At 36.2% G+C, this 19,326-nt stretch overlaps 1 protein-coding gene across 1 annotated transcript; it reads left to right on the forward strand.

Moving 5' to 3' along the window:
* Positions 1-12: 12 nt before the first annotated feature.
* LOC127833617 (uncharacterized) lies at positions 13-12,477 on the forward strand. The gene is made up of 3 exons (XM_052358978.1): positions 13-152; positions 8,626-8,814; positions 11,350-12,477. The coding sequence occupies exons 2-3, from the start codon at positions 8,633-8,635 to the stop codon at positions 11,894-11,896; spliced, it is 729 nt and encodes a 242-aa protein (XP_052214938.1). The 5' UTR covers positions 13-152; positions 8,626-8,632; the 3' UTR covers positions 11,897-12,477.
* The last annotated feature ends 6,849 nt before the right edge of the window (positions 12,478-19,326 follow it).

The following is a 19,326-nucleotide window of genomic DNA, read 5'->3' on the forward strand; positions in this document are numbered from 1 at the left end:
CTTCTTTGGGTTCCACATCAATTACAAATCAAGCTTCTCGAGAACTATGATGACATTTTGTCCGGTTGCACATGAGTTTTGTCTATGTCGTTGAATTTCTACGTAAATTATTGATTTCAAGTTCCAAGAAAAGCTGTTAAAGATAACTTTAGGTGAATCTGATTTACCATGTTTCATCTTATTCGGAATAATTGTTCTGTACTCATGCAATATCAACATCTTTAAATTTACCCCACCCAGTACAATTCAGTGTCAAGGTTAGTTATAGTGACCAGTAAATAATCTGGAAATGATTATACATGCAATAGGTAACTTACATAGGGAAGAAACTGACCTGCGTTTATGCATTATATTCATTTTGTTTTTTGGCAAGATTTAGCCAATATTTGCTCAGTTTATCCTGCAACAACCCGTATTCGACCACTTCCTATTTTAGACCGGCCCTGGTAAATTATTCATTCATAAGAAAAACAAGAGAGTTTCTGGAAGTGGCGCGCAGGTTTTGTTTACAAGTGTCGGTAAAATGTCATTCAGGTTTAAATGACGTAAAATGGAGATCAGACCTGATTTTTCCGCCTTATGCCACTGGTCCTAATATCTGCCCCATTCCCAATGCAAATCTGGTTGTTTTTTTCCCAATGGAAAAAAACATTCCCAGTTCCAACTTCCAACTATTGCATGCAAAGTGGATTTTTTTCGGCCGCTAAAAATGCGCAAAATAACATTACCTTAATCCGCAAACTAAACATTGGGGAAACTCTGCTTGTTTTGAGCCCAGCTTTGTTTCGATCAATACTGCGCCCACTGTGCAGGTAATCATTAATCATCAAAATGGCGTCTCACAATAGCAAATATTACGTTGCCAAAATAAGACAAAAGATTAAAAAAATACGCCAACAATTCCCTCCCTTTTCAACAAGCAAAAAGAAAACCAAACAACATCGGGTAATTAAAGTATAAGAATACTCCGAAATATTTCGAGTAATAAACAAAGATCTTTATAAATGATTTCCGAAATTCAACACCAAGATGCAACATAAGATTTTATTTTTTTTGATATCTGAAATTGAATATAGATCGATTCTTGGGGGATTATGCCACATATGCTTCTCTTGTAACTTTGTGGTTAAGAAATTTTGAATACTGACACTTTGTTTGATTATATTTTATTAGCTCATCTATTTTCACCTTGGCGTTGGCGTCCGGTTAAGTTTTGCGTTTAGGTCCACTTTTCTCATCAAGTATCAATGCTATTGTATTCAAACTTGGTACACTTACTAACTATCATGAGGGGACTGGGCAGGCAAGGTTACATAACTCTGGCCTGCATTTTGACAGAATTATGTGCCCTTTTTATATTTAGAAAATTAAAAATTTTGGTTAAGTTTTGTGTTTAGGTCCATTTTATTCCTTAAGTATCAAAGCTATTGCTATCATACTTGCAACACTTACTAACTATCATAAGTGGACTGTGCAGGCAAAGTTATGTAACTCTGACTGGCATTTTGACAGAATTATGTGCTCTTTTTATACTTAGAAAATTGAAAATTTGGTTAAGTTTTGTGTTTAGGTCCACTTTATTCCTAAAGTATCAAAGCTATTGCTTTCATACTTGCAACACTTACTAACTATCATAAGGGGACTGTGCAGGCAAAGTTATGTAACTCTGACTGGCATTTTGACGGAATGATGGGCCCTTTATACTAAGAAAATTGAAAATTTGGTTAAGTTTTGTGTTTTGGTCCACTTTTCCCCTAAAGTATCATAGATATTGCTTTCATACTTGGAACACTCGCAAACTATCATAAGGGGACAGTAAAGGACAAGTTGCATAACTCTGGTTGTCATTTTTACGGAATTATGGCCCTTTTTTGACTAAGTAACTTTGAATATATGGTTACATTTTGTGTTTAGATCCACTTTACTTCTAAAGTATCAATTTTTTTTAAGATCATCTAATAAATGACCACCATACCCTTACACTATACCCCCCCCAACCCCCCCCCCCCCCCCCCCCCCACCCCCCCAAAAAATAAATTTTTTTTAAACATGGTTAAAAAACACAAATATTTATTTTTGTTATTTTATTTTTGAAAAAACCGTCCAACCATCCCACCCAAGAATCCCCCCCCCCCCAAATAAATATTTCTTTTGCATTTTTGGAAGATAATGTAATAAATGACCACACCCCTACACTATACACCCCTCTCCACTCCACCCCTCCCTCCTGTGATTGAAATTGAGATAGGTCCCTTCACCTTTAAAAAGAAAAATAGATGAGCGGTCTGCACCTGCAAGGCGGTGCTCTTGTTAACATAGGCATGGTAATGTATACTTATCACAAATGTTCATAATATTTTGAAAAAAAATAAAATAATATGGTTACAAAATAGTCGTTATTTACCAGTTAATGGCTTCTTTGAAATATATGAAACACTATTTACATGTCATTATTTTTCCCAATTGAGCCAGTTTTACGATTATTTTTTTCCCAAAATGGGATTTTTCACGACACAAAATTCCGGTATGGCGTTTTCCATGCAATAGATTTTGTCCAAAATTTATATTTAAGATAAATATACAAATACTATATGAAAAATTAAATAAAAACATAGGGTCATCGGCCTTGTTTTGATTTTATTCACCATTAACATGTACTTTTTCAATAAACTGAAAAATCTCAAATTGCATAAAAATAATTAATAACCAATGAAATTGGCAACATATAGATATTATGTAAGCTAAGAAACATCATCATATACTATTTAATTAAACCACACACTATCAATAAAATGGAGTACACAAGTTAATTTGAAGAATTTTTTTATTTTTTTATTTTATGTCACCCAAAAAAACGTCCTTTTTATACGCCTGTTTTTAAAAACGGGACGTATAATAGTTTAACCCTTGGTGGGCGGGCGGCGTCCACAGCGGTGTCCACTCTCTAATTAAAATAGTTTTCATCCGATCTTCACCAAACTTGGTCAGAAGTTGTGTCTAGACAATATCTAGGTCAAGTATGAATATGGGTCATGCTGGGTCAAAAACTGGGTCACTTAGTGCATTTCAAGGATTAAGCATGGTGTCCGCTCTCTAATTGAAGTAGTTTTCACCCGCTCTTCACCTAATTTGGTCAGAAGTTGTGTCTAGATGATATGGAGGTCAAGTTCAAATATGGGTCATGCCGGGTCAAAAACGAGGTCACAATGTCACTTAGTGCATTTCAAGCATTTAGCATGGTGTCCGCTCTCTAATTGAAGTAGTTTTCATCTGATCTTCACCGAATTTAGTCAGATGTTACGTCTAAATGATATCTAGATCAAGTTCAAATATGGGTCATGCCGGGTCAATAACTAGGTCTCGAGGTCACTTAGTGCATTTCAAGCATTGAGCATGGTGTCCAAAACCTTCGAACGGGGGTATCTTGTGACAGTTTGGCACTCTTGTTTTACTATTGTAACCACATAAATGGATTTTTTTTTTCTGTGTAATAGAATTCTGCGAAACTGCTCAGATATGTTAATCTACGTCTTGTCATCATAAAATACAAATAAAAAAAGGGGGTCACCGGCTTTTTAACAGAGATTTTTTGTTTTAACAACCCCTATCGTCTACGTCAAATTTCATAAAATACAGCAATTAGGCAAAACCCAAGTACCGGTACATAGATTGTTTGAAATATGCATAAACATTAGGAATTGTTTACAATCTTATCTGGGATCACTACAAGACATTGATAAAAAACAATATTTAATCACAAACATAATACCATACAGTATCAAACTAGACCTTAATCATTAATAACTTACATGTACTTGTTCACATATTTCGGCATGTTTTGAAGTTTGTGATTAAATGCTTTAAATTGATAAATGTAAACAACAGGACTAAAGAGCTCCTGTATAAAACAAGAATGAAATTAAAGAAAGAAAACAAGTTTTAAAAAAGTGAACCCCACCTGGGATCGAACCACTGACAATTGTATTATGAACCAACTCGGTCATTTCTGATGATACTGATAACAAAAATATTGAGTTGTGATAATAGCATCATCGGTGTTGCTATAAATATATACTCAGTTAAATAAACTGCCGCAACACCCTTAATATGAAAATGCTGCACTTTACGTAGGTTTTACTACCCGGTAATCCTTTACTACCTCTAGCTTCTAGAACGGTTTCAAGCGCTTTAAACTTGACCGATTATTTCTCTCTCATAACGAAGGTGTTTTACATTTTTCTTCAGGGCCACCTAAATTGTCGTTTGGTAGACATAGTTTGCTGTGCATCAGAAAACCATTTTATAACAAGTAATTGGTTTGTAATTGATTATATATTCCTTCTATTGTTCATATTAAAACAGAACATAATTGGTATATTTTCAGAAAACTGATCCTGTTTGTGGCCCCTATAGGTCATCCTATGACCTTGATGATTTACAAAGGGCCTTTATGGCTGTAAAAGACCATCAAATGTCCATAAGAAAAGCAGCTTTGTACTTCAATGTCCCTAAAAGAACCCTTATTGACAGATTGCATGGGATAATCAGTATTGACACTGTAAAACCAGGCCCTGCCCCACTATTTACCGTTGATCAGGAGTCTTTACTGGCAAATCACATCCAAACTATGGGTGAAGTAGGCTTTGGGTTCACCAGGCAAGAGACTATTAACCTTACAAGTGACTATGCATTCACCTTAGGCCGGAGACCAAGAGATAAACCTCTAACTGATCGTTGGCTGTATAAGTTATTGGACCGGTGGCCAGCACTAAATGTGAAGAAACCTAGAAGTCTTGATATAGCCCGGGCAAGATGTGCTACAAGAGATGCTGTTGATAGATATTTCGACAAATTACATGAAATTCTTGTGAAATATGATCTCTTGTCAAAACTCCATCAGTTGTACAATATTGATGAGAAGGGGCTCAGTCTAGAACAAAAACCACCAAAAATTGTCTCATCAAAGCATGGCACAACTCCTGCTGTGACATGTAGCAGTGGTACAAATGTAACTGTCATTGGTTGTGTAAATGGGGTAGGTCAGCAAGTGCCTCCTTACTTTGTTTTTCCAGGTCAGAGAATGCAGCCAAGTGTGTTAGATGGTGTGACACCTGGTACAAATGAAACTGTTTCCCCAACAGGATGGTCTAATACAGGGGTGTTCTCTGATTATTTGAAGGAGCATGTCTTACAATACTGACCCCCACGATCACAAGATAAACCAGTCTTGATACTTTATGATGGCCACAGTAGTCACATTTCACTGGACCTAATACATTTGGCTAAACAGGAACATATTATCCTTGTTGTCAGTGTTGTTTATGGCAATTTCGGGGCCGATATTTGGCCCCATTCCCCTAAAAAAAGAGTATATATTTTCCCCCAATTTTGTAGAAAAAATCCTTTAGAAGTTAAAAAAAAAATAAAAAATATTTTATTAGAAAGAACTCTCTAATGATAAATATATCTCAAATTAATTTCATAAACAACTAACATAGTTAATATGATTTTGAATTATTATAAAGAGTTAATATATTCAATTAGTTTTTCCCACATCTGTGGACTTTTCATATGAATTGCATTTTCCCCAAAATGGCCATGAAAAGACCTGATGTATCTATATTTGTTGATAAAAACATTCCAATTTGGTCCATTTTATTGATAAAAAATGCTCAAATTTGCCATTTTATCGATTAAAAAATCCCAATTAGACTCAAATGGCTAGAAAAACTGAGACTGTGCATGAAGGCTGAACTGTCTTAAACTAATGTTGAAAAATCATTGATATATATTTAAGAAAAAGGACAGAGAAATTCAGCTGTGAAAATTTCATTCATACATACATGTGTATTCATATAATAAATATCATAACATATAAAAGAGTGAATTTTTAATTTTCCCCTTTAACTAAAAAACTACGCGTTTTTCCCCTTTGGATGGGCCCGCCACCATTCCCCTATTTGTAAAAAAAAACACTGGTTGTATTACCCCCTTATTGCAGCCATCTGTTACAACCCCTAGATGTCATCTGCTTTGGACACTTTGAGGTTGCTTGAAACGCAGCTCTACACAGAAACTTAAGAGCATCTGGGGGTTGTACACTATCCTGATACGATGTTGCCAGTTTAGCTTGTAAAGTGTACAGCTCAACACCCACAGCTACCAACATTCTAGCTGCCTTCCGTAAGAGTGGTGTTTACCCATTGAACAAAAATGTGATATCTGATCACCAAGTGGCCCCATCAACCTGTTTCCACGTTACAGCTGCAGGTGATGCGCGTAGTAAAGGGTCTGAACCATGTGAGAAATATGAAAAGGCAGAACAGTTTTTACAGGAGCGTGGGGGCAAGATTTTACAAAATGTAGACACAGCAAAAAAAACAAAGAAACACACTAAGCAAAGTTATAGTTGGACAAGCTGTTACTGAAACTGAAGTCCTTAACAAAATTCAGACACAAACAGAAACTAGAAATGGCGCGGCAGAGGCCGACGCGTATCCCCACACCGCATGTTTGACCCAGGGGAGCCCCATGGTTGGTAATGGGGCCATGCATAATTGAAATTGACTGTATTGTCATTATAGAAGTTCAGTATCAATTAAAAGTGAATCTGTGTAGAAAGGAAGAAATTATAGTAAAAGGCAATTTTGGGTTGGTGTGTTCTGTATGGGTGGGGTGCCCCAGGATTGTTAATGGGGCCATGCATAGTTGAGATTGACCGTATTGTCATAAGAGAGGTTCAGTATCAAATTGAAGTAAATCGGTGTATAAATGAAGAAGTTAATGTAAAATAACCTAAAAAAATTTTAGTGAAAATCTCTGACCCGGCCCCACCCAACCCCCATAACTTTTGACCCAGGGGTCAGATCAAAATTCCAAATAGTGCAGGGTCGCACATATGCTCATAGCTACCATGTGTGTAAGTTTCAAGGTTCTAGTGCTTATAGTGTAGGAGGAGATAGTGGCCAGGATAGACGGACAACCGGACAGACGGCGGAGATAACCACAATATCCCTACGCTTTTCAAAAAGCGTGGGGATAACAAAGTAACCAATGTTCAAACGATGCAAATAAAGAAAATATCAATCCCAAATCAAGTGTATCTGGTTGTGCCAAAAACCTAAGGTTATAAGAACAGTGACTGAAACTAGTTAAAGTGAAAGTTCTGACAAAGATATACCAGACTCTGATAAATGCATTGTGTGAAAACAGTTTAGCCCTGACTTAAGTAAGAGGCCATACATTGTTATAGTGAAATTGAGACAGTGTGACAAGTGTTCTGGCTGGGTCCACCTGTCCTGCACAACTATCAGAGTTTATATCAGAAGGGGAGACATCTTCTTGTGCCCCCAGTGCTCAACAAATTAACATGAATATACAATTAAACAAGTATTGTAAAAATGTTCAAAATATGTTCAAAATAAAACAGTTAATTGCAGTTTAAATTACTTTAGATTATAGTAACTGTTGTTTAAAGCACTCTAAAACGATTTTATTTGTGTACATGTACTTACTTTTGTTGTGCAGTATACATGTAGTTGGGAAAACTTATCTGAAAGTGGTCGAAAACAGGTTGGATGAAAATAAAAATGGTGATTTTGGCTTGATAAAAGAAGTGTGAAATAAAAAGATACATTGTATTACGACCAGTTTTTAGTCTAAAAAATTATTTTTTTTTACTTTGTTTTGCGTATCAAGTTCATTGTCATTTAAGTTAAATATGTATCTCTTTGTTGATGTAAGCGGCTTTCTAAAAATGTCTTAAGCGGTCGAAAACGGGTTGTACCAGGATATTGAGCACCATGAAGTATTCCCTCGGTTGTGGGTTCAAGTCCCTTTTACTGGAACTCCTTATTTGGGGCTGTGGTTGTTTGTTTCACTCATATTTTGACTTTTTTGGGGTTGACTGTCGTCAACCAGTTTACAAAATTATTTGTTTTTTTAAAAACAGCAAAGGCTAAAATACACTACACTATCAAATTTGTCTGCACAACCATGCACATACATAGATTTTGCATCCCAGGGATCAATTTTAGAATCAATTCACATTAGAGAAAAATAGTTTCAGATTGCACTATGATGACCATGGGTTTTTGGAATGCAAGTGGTCAGCATTAGCTTGTATATATTGTATCCCATTCCTTAGCCTCACTCCTTACATCAAATCATAAACCACCTACTTTATCAAGGAGGGCATATAGTGATTGGACTGTCCGTCCGTCTGTCTGTCTTTCAGTCACACTTTGCGTTTAGGTTTCGAAAAATGCTCATAACTTCTATGTCCCTTGAGATGTAACCTTCATATTTGGTATGCAGGTGTATATGGACATGGCCTTTCCATATGCACACAAATTTTGACCCCTGTGACCTTGACCTTGAACTAAGGGTCTGCGTTTAGATTTCAAAATCTGCGGTTAGGTTTCAAAAAATGCTCATAATTTCTATCAAAGCGTTTATAGGGGGCATATGTCATCCTATGGTGACAGCTCTTGTTGATTGCAAAATCATTTTGTGAACATGGGGCCTGGCTTTCTGCTAGATTTTGTCAAATGAATTGCTGGACAGCCTGTAATCCCTTTACTTTATTGATTCATATATATTTTTATATTTATGTTCCAAACACAGTCTCAACATGAAAAACGAAGACGATTTTTCCAAGCCCCCTAAAGGCAACTTTGTTGATGGGTTTGGACGGGGAACAATTGTTCACGCCGGGAAGAATGAGATCCCACCTGGAGCCATACTGATGACAGACAGAGATGTGATTGACTACCAAAACACAAGAATCCAGGCTTGGGAACCACAGTCTGATGTGTACGTATACTGTGAAACCATTATTATTATTATTATTCTGTTCATTAATTGCAGGGCTCCTCTGGAGCATTGAAGCAATTTGACTATTTGACGATTTTTGGGCCTGGGTAGAACCAGTGCTTGGTGTCTTTGGGGGAGATTAAAAGAACGCTCTCGCAGTGGGGATGGAACCCGTGACCTCCCGATTGCTAGGCGGGCATTAATATTCATCTATTTTGTCTGTGGACCCGGTGACGAATTTTAGATCCTACCAAAGAATTATGTCCAATGTTTTAACAAAATTAAGACTGAATTACAATAGGCATGAGACATTAAAATTCTATGTAATCCATGCATACATACTTAGTTTGTTTTGTAGTCAAGATAAATCCGGTTTTGACACAAAGGGTTGCACTTTACACAGTGTACTTAACTGACACTTGGACTTGCTGTAAAATGTGGATGCAGTTGTCTTCGTTTAGGTAGAATAGTAATGATTAGTGATTGTTGACAACTTTTTTTCCCATTGTGTGTATTGTGTTTTTCAAGGATGTTGACTTATTGGCGACTGGCTTTGTTGTTTCAAACACTTGTTTACTGTTATTCAGTCCCGCTGATCTGCTAATCATAACAATTAATTTTTCAATTGCATACAATAATAAGGGCCCATAACTATCACATGATAACATTAAAAGACTTCTTAATTGGCATATGACAAACAGAACTCCCAAGTGTCCTCCCTTTTCTCCACCACAATTTTTCGCAACCCCCAAACTGCGCTTTATCGCGGGCATGCATAACAAACAAATCGGTTATTGACAGACACATTTTGTTTTTCCAAATCAGCAATTGGCAAATATAAGTGCTGACGAAATAGTCATTTTTTTTAAATGACAAAATTTCATGCAGACGAAAATAAATGGTTTCACAGTACCTGCAGTTATTGTTGTCTTGATTGGGAATATGGTGTAGCCTTCAACTAAACATTTATCAACACAACTTTAGTAAGAGGAAGAAAGAACTTAGCGCCATCCCAATCTTAATAAGTATATATTTTACCCAAATGGCTACCTAAAATGCCCAATTGAGCGTTTCAAGAAAAAAGAAAAGATTTTAAAAATAATGTATAACATTAAGGTTAGTTCCCTATCCAGCTCTATAAGCTGAACCTTACCTGAACATTAACAAACTTTTTCAGGGAAAAAAAACTTGATTAAGGAGAATGATTTAGCCTTCAGTTTGGTGTAATAATTAATCAACAATATTGAGTAAGGGGAGAAAACTAAACATTTTGAAGAAAAATTCACCAATGTAAAGATTTGGAAGTTGTATGCCCTCCTTCAGTTCAATTTAATTGTGAAGGGTTGTTTACATTACACTGTAAACCCTGTTGGCGTGTGTACATCCCAATAAGTGATCTGAATGATTTCTTTCATCAGTGAAGATTATAATACAAAAATATAAATGTACACAAGCAAGTTCTTAAGGGTGAGATATTGCAATAATAAACAAGTGTATATATCCTAGTCATGATATTTGCTTTTTAACCAGGTTTTCCGAAGGAAATTAACCAGGTTTTCCGAAGGAAAAAACTGGTTATTAGATTGGCGAATGCGGGCGGGCTGGCTGGCTGGCTGGCTGGCGGGCTGGCGGAATAAGCTTGTCCGGGCCATAACTATGTCGTTCATTGTCAGATTTTAAAATCATTTGGCACATTTGTTCACCATCATTGGACGGTGTGTCGCGCGAAATAATTACGTCGATATCTCCAAGGTCAAGGTCACACTTTGAGTTCAAAGGTCAAAAATGGCCATAAATGAGCTTGTCCGAGCCATAACTATGTCGTTCATCGTCAGATTTTAAAATCATTTGGCACATTTGTTCACCATCATTGGACGGTGTGTCGCGCGAAATAATTACGTCGATATCTCCAAGGTCAAGGTCACACTTTGAGTTCAAAGGTCAAAAATGGCCATAAATGAGCTTGTCCTGGCCATAACTATGTCATTCATTGTGAGATTTTAAAATCATTTGGCACATTTGTTCACCATCATGGGACGGTGTGTCCCACGAAAGAATCACGTCAATATCTCCAATGTCAAGGTCGCCACGACTAAAAATAGATTTAAAAAAAAAAAAAAACTTACAAAGGGGGTTAATTTTTTTTGGTCATTTCAAAAGTTCAGTTTGAGTTTTCTCCCTTTATCAGATTTTTTTTTCACAATGAAAACCTGGTTTTGTGACAATTTTGTCCCTTGTGTTTAATTTAAACCTATTTATTTTAGCTGGATTGCATCAAATGCCTAAGGCTTATTGAAACTCTCGAGTCTGTTTCCTGGGTAGAACCAGTACTTGGTGTCTTTGGTAAAGATCTAAAGAACGCTCCCACAGTGAGGATCAAACCAGTGACCTCCAAGTCAGTAGGCTGACATCACATCCACTTCGCCATGGCGACCTTAAAATTTGCTTATTAGCTCATATTATAATAAACTTCTCAAGGCTGAGCTATTGTGGTAATGAGACTCATAATCCAGTCAGAATATTAATATGTTTCAGATGGTGGCACAGCCAAGGAAAATTCCTCACCCTCCTAGCATCCAACATCACGGGCTGTCTCATCACGCAGTATTTCCGTAAAAAATTTCGGCTCCAATCATACGGCGTCATCTTTACTTTCGCTCCTACAGTTGCGTTTCCTGCATTAGCCTCAATATTTTTAAGCGAGCATATGCGCAGAAGTATTTTAACTGTCCCCGAATCTGTATCATGTTATGAAATTCGCGCAGGAATTCTACAGACATTAAGCTCAAGTTTCTATTCAGCGCTTGTTGCACCGTGGCCGTGTGTGTACTACGCGAGGAAATATCATACGTACCTCGCCCCTGAAAACACTTTCAAGCCCACAGTGATGTATGGGCTGAGGCCGTCTGTGAAGTCGTTCAATATTTTCCTGTTGTTAGTGATCGCAAACTTTGGTGTGGGGTGGTATGTGACTCACAAACAGGCGGAGGAAATCGATACCATCACGGAGAAAGAGGTTCATAGGGCAGCCATTACTGTGTTAGATAGCATGATATATAATGATCATGAAAAAGAAAAATAATAGGCAGCGCTTCATTAATTTATAGTTAATTTCCAATTTCGTACCCAGATCAATGGCAAAACAATTTATACGATATTTTTATATAACACAGTATGCATATTGTAGTTAAAAATAATAAGGGGCTTTATACAGAAACCTTTTTTTATATTATTTCCAACATTGTATGAAGGTGACTTTTTCCATCCATGACTTCATGTTTTAATATTCACATGCTTACACATTTGAGCCACAGTCTGGGAAAACAGGGCTTAATGTGCAAAAAGTGTCATCCCAGATTAGCTTTACTGGATTATTGTTTAAAAGAGATTTCTTTTAATGAAAAATTTCATGAAAGCAGAAAAACTCATCCTCATGGATTGCACAGGCTTATCTGAGATGTCACTTTACCCACATGCATAAAGCCCCATTTGACCAGAGCCCAGATCATTTCTATAGGCAATATCAAGCATTTGAAGCATAACCTGTAACAAAACACAGATTTACATGTTTGCCTCCCCTGTTGTACAATACTGAGATTTACTCCATGTGAATGAATAATAGAAATGATAAATGAAATATCTTTAATAAAATTGTTAAGGATGGACTAGTATTGTTTCCCTTTATAATTAAGGAATTTAATTATTTAAAGGTCTTAATTACTTTCATAAGGAACTCTGTGGATAAAGATATCAGCTCAGGAATGGTCTTAATAGAAGAAATATGTCTTAGCAAGAGCTGTGTTTGTGAAACACAATGCCCCCTTTTGCGCTTTGAAGCCGCACAGCAGCTATTTTAGAGGAAAAAAAATACCTTTGACCTTGAAGGATGACCTTGACCTTTCACCACTCAAAATGTGCAGTGCATGAGATACACATGCATGCCAAATATCAAGTTGCTATCTTCAATATTGCAAAAGTTATGACCAAGGTTAAAGTTTTGGGACACATACAATGACAGACAGACAGGCCAAAAACAATATCATTCGATCCGGGGTCATAAAAATACATATGAGATCTGTTCGCCGAGACTAAAGTTTTAAAGGCTTCATTTACAACGCTAAGGTACTGATGAGCAGCAAACAGCATAAAACCTGAACAGCCTGTGAATTACTCGCCAGCTGCTCTGGTATTATTTTGGTTGCACATAGCGACATACAATGTAGCCATTTTCACATTGCTTTTGGGCGCAAAAGGTTTGACTGTATTTAACTGATGCATTTTAACTACTAGTTATTCTCAACAAAAAATCCTTTACTAGCAAAAAACTATACTCTTTAGTGCACAATATACTGTTTTGTTTTGTTTTAGAAAATTGTTTAAAAGTATGTGAAAACAAGATGCTTCATTCAATAAATTGTGATGCAGGGCTCGAATTTAACTTTTTTTTTACTTGCAAAACATTGCGAGCAGCTTCAATACCAACTCGCAAAATCAAAAACATTCTTGCAAATTTTGCTGGAAACATAAATAAAAGCAAGTTAATGGGACATAAGTTTAGTACTATTAAAACAAAAGAAATATGACAACAAGTTTTAGTTTTATATTTAGTTCTTTTTCCCACTTTTTCACTGTTTTCATAGAAGGATTTAATTTCCTTTTTTTTCTAACTCACCAGTTAACTTTGCTTTATCTTTCGTATTGTTATTTCCGTCCGTGGGCAAAAAGTTTTTTTTCACTTCGACACCATGTCTGCTCAAGTTTAATGTTTTGTATAGTGAACACATGTAAATAGTCGACCGTTTCACGTTCTTTGTACCAATACCATCCGCATATCTGTACTATAAGTATACCAGTCTACATACAAGGTTCGTGCTTCTGCATACAGGTATTCGGATGTTCTATTAAATGACCCATGTATTAGCGTTCACGACGTCGAGCGAATTTAGCAATATTACTCGTTTTTTTTACTATTTCTTTACTCACAAAAAAATACTAGTGGCTTAAAACTTAACTCGCAATCGGTATTTTTCACTCGCATTTTGCAAGCGTTAATTTCAAGCCCTGTGGTGCCTTCTTAGGATGGCTTCTCAGGTCTTAGTCCAAAATTAGAATAATGTCAAGGTCAACAGGAGTTGTGGAGATGCGAGTCGGTGAAGTCTTAATGGATTAATCAAAGTTTATTAGTAAGTTCTACCCATGTTAGCCAATTTGGGTTAACCAAGTCTTTTGCCCTTTAAAATTAGTCTACACTAAAATGTATGAAAATGTCAAGGTCAAAATGACGTAGGATAACAGGAGTGTGTTTATGAGTTCAAAGATATTATTAATTCAAGTATCAAAGCTTTTTAGCAAGCAGTATTGATTTTAGACGTAACACATCATTTTTTGGTAAACCAAGTTTTAAGACCTTCTGAATAAGTCCAAAAGTGAGCTAAGATCAGAGGGATGTCAGGTGATATGAGTGTGTTCAAAATATCCATGTAAAAATCACACCTTTTTTGGCATGCGATAATAACGTCATTTTGAATTTTAATAAGAATTTGAAGCCTCTGTATCAGTCCAAAATTCAAAAGTAGGCCATCCATTTAAGAAGCATTTCTGATGTAAAACTATACATGTCATTTAGGGTTAATGTCATATAGACTGAAAATTAAAAAACAAAAAGGCCAAAAGCTATATGCCTTTCGGCATCGTTATATTGGAGAGGGGCTGGGGGGCATAACAAACTTGTATAGAAGTTAAGTATAAACGCACTACATTTCTGCTCATATTAAATTTATTTCGAGCAAAGGAAATAAAAAGCAAATGTCTTCTTGCTTGTAAAATCTGTAAAATACACAATATCCATTGCTCATTGTAACATTATCATAATCTGGAATTTATGCCCTGTGTGACATTCAATAGCTTGCAAACATTTACCTGGCACTGATATTTAGGCACATATATATGAACCGCACTCTGTGAAAAGAGGGTCTAATGCATGTGCGTAAAGTGTTGTCCCACATAAGCCAGTGCAGACCACACAGGCTTATGAGAGACGACACTTTGCTTTTATGATAGTTTTCGCTTCAAGAAAGTCTCTTCTTAGCAAAAGTCAAGTTTGGGCGGAAAGTGCCGTCCCTGATAAGCCTGTTCGGACTGCACAGGCTAATCTGGAACGACACATGCATGATGCCCAGTTTTCTCTGATTGCGACTCCTATATTCTTAGCATTCATCTGGGAAAACTGGGCTTCATGCATGTGCTTCAAGTGTTGTCCCAAATTAGCCTGTGCAGTCTGCATAGACTTATTAGGGACTAGATACTTGCAGCCTAAACTGGATTTTTAGTTACAAGAGACTTTAACGAACAAATAAATAAAAGCAGAAAGTGTAGTGCATGATTAGCCTGTGCTGACTGCACTGGCTAATCTGGGACGCCACGTTACCAAAATGCATTTACCAGAGTTTTCCCAGAAAAAGGCAATATTAACAAGAGTTCAAAAGTAGCAGGTCTATGTTTGCAAACTATTCCAAATAAATAGTAACAATACAACAATTTCACAAGGAAATCAAACTGCCATAGCCAGACAAAACACTTGTTAGTTGCATGTAATAATTTTACAGACAGAAATATGAACCTAAAATAACTAAATAAATTTGTATATGAAACATGTAAAAGTAAAACATGCAAGCTATTTGTTAAACTGCCTTTTACTTTCATTGAGAAAATACAGATTTTCTGTGCAGGTATAATGTTATTATACCAAATAAATCTTTCAATAAATATAACAAATATTTTCAAGTGTTAATACCTTTTTCAGAATCATTACATACCGTCATTATTGAACAAATAAGAATATGAAAGCTGAATTAAACAAATGTATCATTATTTGTTAATTCAGCAAACAAAAGCTCCCTTGAATTATAATTAATGCAAACAAAAATAATTGACCAAATATGGCAGTTTCAGCTCATATTTAACAAGTTACTAAAATTACCCACATAAATGTTCATAAAACGATTATTTACAGTTATAAATCCCAAAATCTCTGCAAACCTTCATAAAAAAGTTTACTACAACATGGAGATACCTCCACTAAAAGGGTGGAAACAACATCGGCCAATCAACGAACGTAGCATACACTCAGATTTAAAAATTATTATTTTCGAAATTGAAGTTATGGCACAAACCTCCCCTCAAAACAATTTAAACTACAGTAAATTAACATAAAAAAGTACAAAAAAAACAATACGTATGCCAAGGTTATGACTTAACACAAGTCTATTATTCAGCTGCTATTGGTATGTTACCCATTTATCCATTGGAATCAAAATTCAAAAACAGTTAACCTTATTCTCTTCAAGTGTTTTCTGTTTATGTATCAAACAAGTAGCCACACAAGAGGCGTACACTATTCCAGAGGTATTTCCATTAATAACAGCATAGTTCGACTTATTTTAACAGGTACGTAAACTTAAAAAAAAAAAAGAAGAAAAAAATCGTTTAAAAAAATCCTGTCACGATCTACCGTTGACATGTACATGTTCATTTATGTAGGCCACGGAATGTTTTGGAACATGGAAGAACAAGAACATTTATAAAATGTATTAACATGTCTGTATTCCTGAACAATCGGTGCCAAACTAAAATATCTATTAAAATCATATCAAAAGCAATACAAACACAATCAATATATATTTTTTACAATTATTTAAACAGAAATTATAAAATAAACACTACTATCTCTATTGATCAACATGATTGAAATTGGCAGCAGGAAATACGCTTCTGTAGTTAAAGTATGATATTTGACTTGATATTATCGTTTATATTTTCAATTAAACTTAAAATTACAGTATTAATCTCTTTTATTGTATTTGTCGCTGTTTAAAACAGTGAATTACCGCATTAAAATCACTGATATTACCGTAAACCTCATGAATGCATGAACAAACAAGAAGAGCACCGCCTTGCGGGTGCAGACCGCTCATCTATTTATCTTTTTAAAGGTGTAGGGACCTATCTCAATTTCAATCAAAAAGGAGGGAGGGGTGGAGTGGAGAGGGGTGTATAGTGTGAGGGTGTGGTCATTTATTACATTATCTTCCAAAAATGCAAAAAAAAAAAAAACAATTTGGGGGGGGGGGATTCTTGGGTGGGATGGTTGGACAGTATTTAAAAAAAAAATCATTAAAATAAATATTTGTGTTTTTTAAACATGTTTGAAAAAAACAAGAGATGTGTTTGTCAGAAACGCATGCCCCCTATTGCGCCACTTTGAAAAAAAATTGTTTTTTGTTTTTTTTACCTTTGACCTTGAAGGATGACCTTGAACTTCCACCACTCAAAATGTGCAGCTTTTTGAGAACGCCGCTTTGAAATATTTTTTTTGACCTTTGACCTTGAAGAAAGACCTTGACCTTGAAGGATGACCTTGACCTTGCACTTCCACCACTAAAAATTTGCAGCTTCATGATAACAGTGCTGTGAAATTATTATTTTTTTACCTTTGACCTTGAAGGATGACCTTGATCTTGAAGAATGACCTTGACCTTGAACTTCCACCACTCAAAATGTAAAGCTTCATGAGAACGCCGCTTTGAAATTATTATTTTTTTACCTTTGACCTTGAAGGATGACCTTGACCTTGAAGGATGACCTTGACCTTGAACTTCCACCACTCAAAATGTGCAGCTTCATAAGAACTCCGTTTGCAATTCTTTTGTATTTTTTTTTTACCTTAAAGGATGACCTTGACCTTGAACTTCCACCACTCAAAATGTGCAGCTTCATGAAAACGCCACTTTGAATTTATATATTTTTTTTACCTTAGACCTTGAAGGATGACCTTGAGCTTGAAGGATGACCTTGACCTTGAACTTCCACCACTCAAAATGTGCAGCTTCATGATAACTCCGCTTTGATTTTTTTTTACCTTTGACCTTGAAGGATGACCTTGACCTTAAAGAATGACCTTGACCTTGAACTTCCACCTCTCAAAATGTGCTGTTCATAAGAACGCCGCTTTGATTTTTTTTTTTACCTTTGACCTTGAAGGATGACCTTGACCTTGAAGGATGACCTTGAACTTCCACCACTCAAAATGTGCAGCTTCATAATAACTCCGCTTTAAAATTATAAAAAAAAAAAAATTACCTTGAAGGATGACCTTGACCTTAAACTTCCACCACTCAAAATGTGCAGCTTCATGTGATACACATGGCAAATATCTAGTTGCTATCTTCAATATAAAAAAAGATATGGCCAATGTTAAAGTTTTCAGACGGACAGATGCCATATATTTGACATTTGACCTTGAAGGATGACCTTCACCTTCACCTTTCACCACTCAAAATGTTCAGCTCCATGAGATACACATGCATGCCAAATATCTAGTTGCTATCTTCAATATTGAAAAAGTTTATGGCCAATGTTAAACTTTTTGGACGGACAGACACCATGAATTTGACATTTGACCTTGAAGGATGACCTTGACCTTTCACCACTCAAAATGTGCAGCTCCATGAGATACGCATGCATGCCAAATATCAAGTTGCTTTCTTCAAAAGTGAAAAAGTTATGGTCAATGTTAAAGTTTTTTTCGGACAGATGGACAGACTGACTGACATACTGACGGACAGTTCAACTGCTATATGCCACCCTACTGGGGGCATAAATTATTTTTTTTGGGGGTGGGGGTGGGGGGGTATAGTGTGAGGGTGTGGTGGTCATTTATTAGATGATCTTTAATTAAACAAGGGCTGTTTGTAAAACATGCATGCCCCCCATATGGGCTGTCCATTGTAGTGGCAGCCATTGTGTGAATACGATTTTTGTCACTGTGACCTTGACCTTTGACCTAGTGACCTGAAAATCAATAGGGGTCATCTGCAGGTCACAATCAATGTACCTATGAAGTGTCATGATCCTAGGCAAAAGTGTTCTTGAGTTATCATCTGAAAATCATTTTACTATTTCAGGTCACTGTGACCTTGACCTTTGACCTTGTGACCTCAAAATTAATAGGGGTCATCTGCAAGTCATGATCAATCTACCTATGAAGTTTCATGATCCTAGGCGTATGCTTTCTTGAGTAATCATTCAAAAACCATTTTACTATTTCTGGTCACTGTGACCTTGACCTTTGACCTAGTGACCTCAAAATCAATAGGGGTCATCTGCGAGTCATGATCAATGTACCTATGAAGTTTCATGATCCTAGGCCAAAGCGTTCTTGAGTTATCGTGTGACAACCACCTGGTGGACGGACCGACCGACAGACTGACCGACATGAGCAAAGCAATATACCCCCTCTTCTTCGAAGGGGGGCATAAAAAATATATAATGGGGGCGATTGAGGGGGGATTCGGGGGGGGTGGTTTGGGTTTATTGTGGTATGTCTGGTAAGAGTATGAAGTATGAAAGCAATATCTATGATACTTTAGGGGTAACGTGGATCAAAACACAAAACTTAACCAAATTTTCAAGTATAAAGGGCCCATAATTCCGTCAAAATGCCAGTCAGAGTTA

This window comes from Dreissena polymorpha, chromosome 6 (assembly GCF_020536995.1).
Source record: "Dreissena polymorpha isolate Duluth1 chromosome 6, UMN_Dpol_1.0, whole genome shotgun sequence".
In the NCBI taxonomy this organism is placed as follows: domain Eukaryota; kingdom Metazoa; phylum Mollusca; class Bivalvia; order Myida; family Dreissenidae; genus Dreissena; species Dreissena polymorpha.

What these genes read in the sequence shown, in the direction of transcription:
- LOC127833617 (XM_052358978.1), top strand. Translation starts at nt 8,633, where the DNA reads ATGAAAAACGAAGACGATTTTTCCAAGCCCCCTAAAGGCAACTTTGTT. An exon ending in TGGGAACCACAGTCTGATGT is followed by an intron (nt 8,815 to 11,349) that starts GTACGTATACTG and finishes AATATGTTTCAG; the next exon opens with ATGGTGGCACAGCCAAGGAA.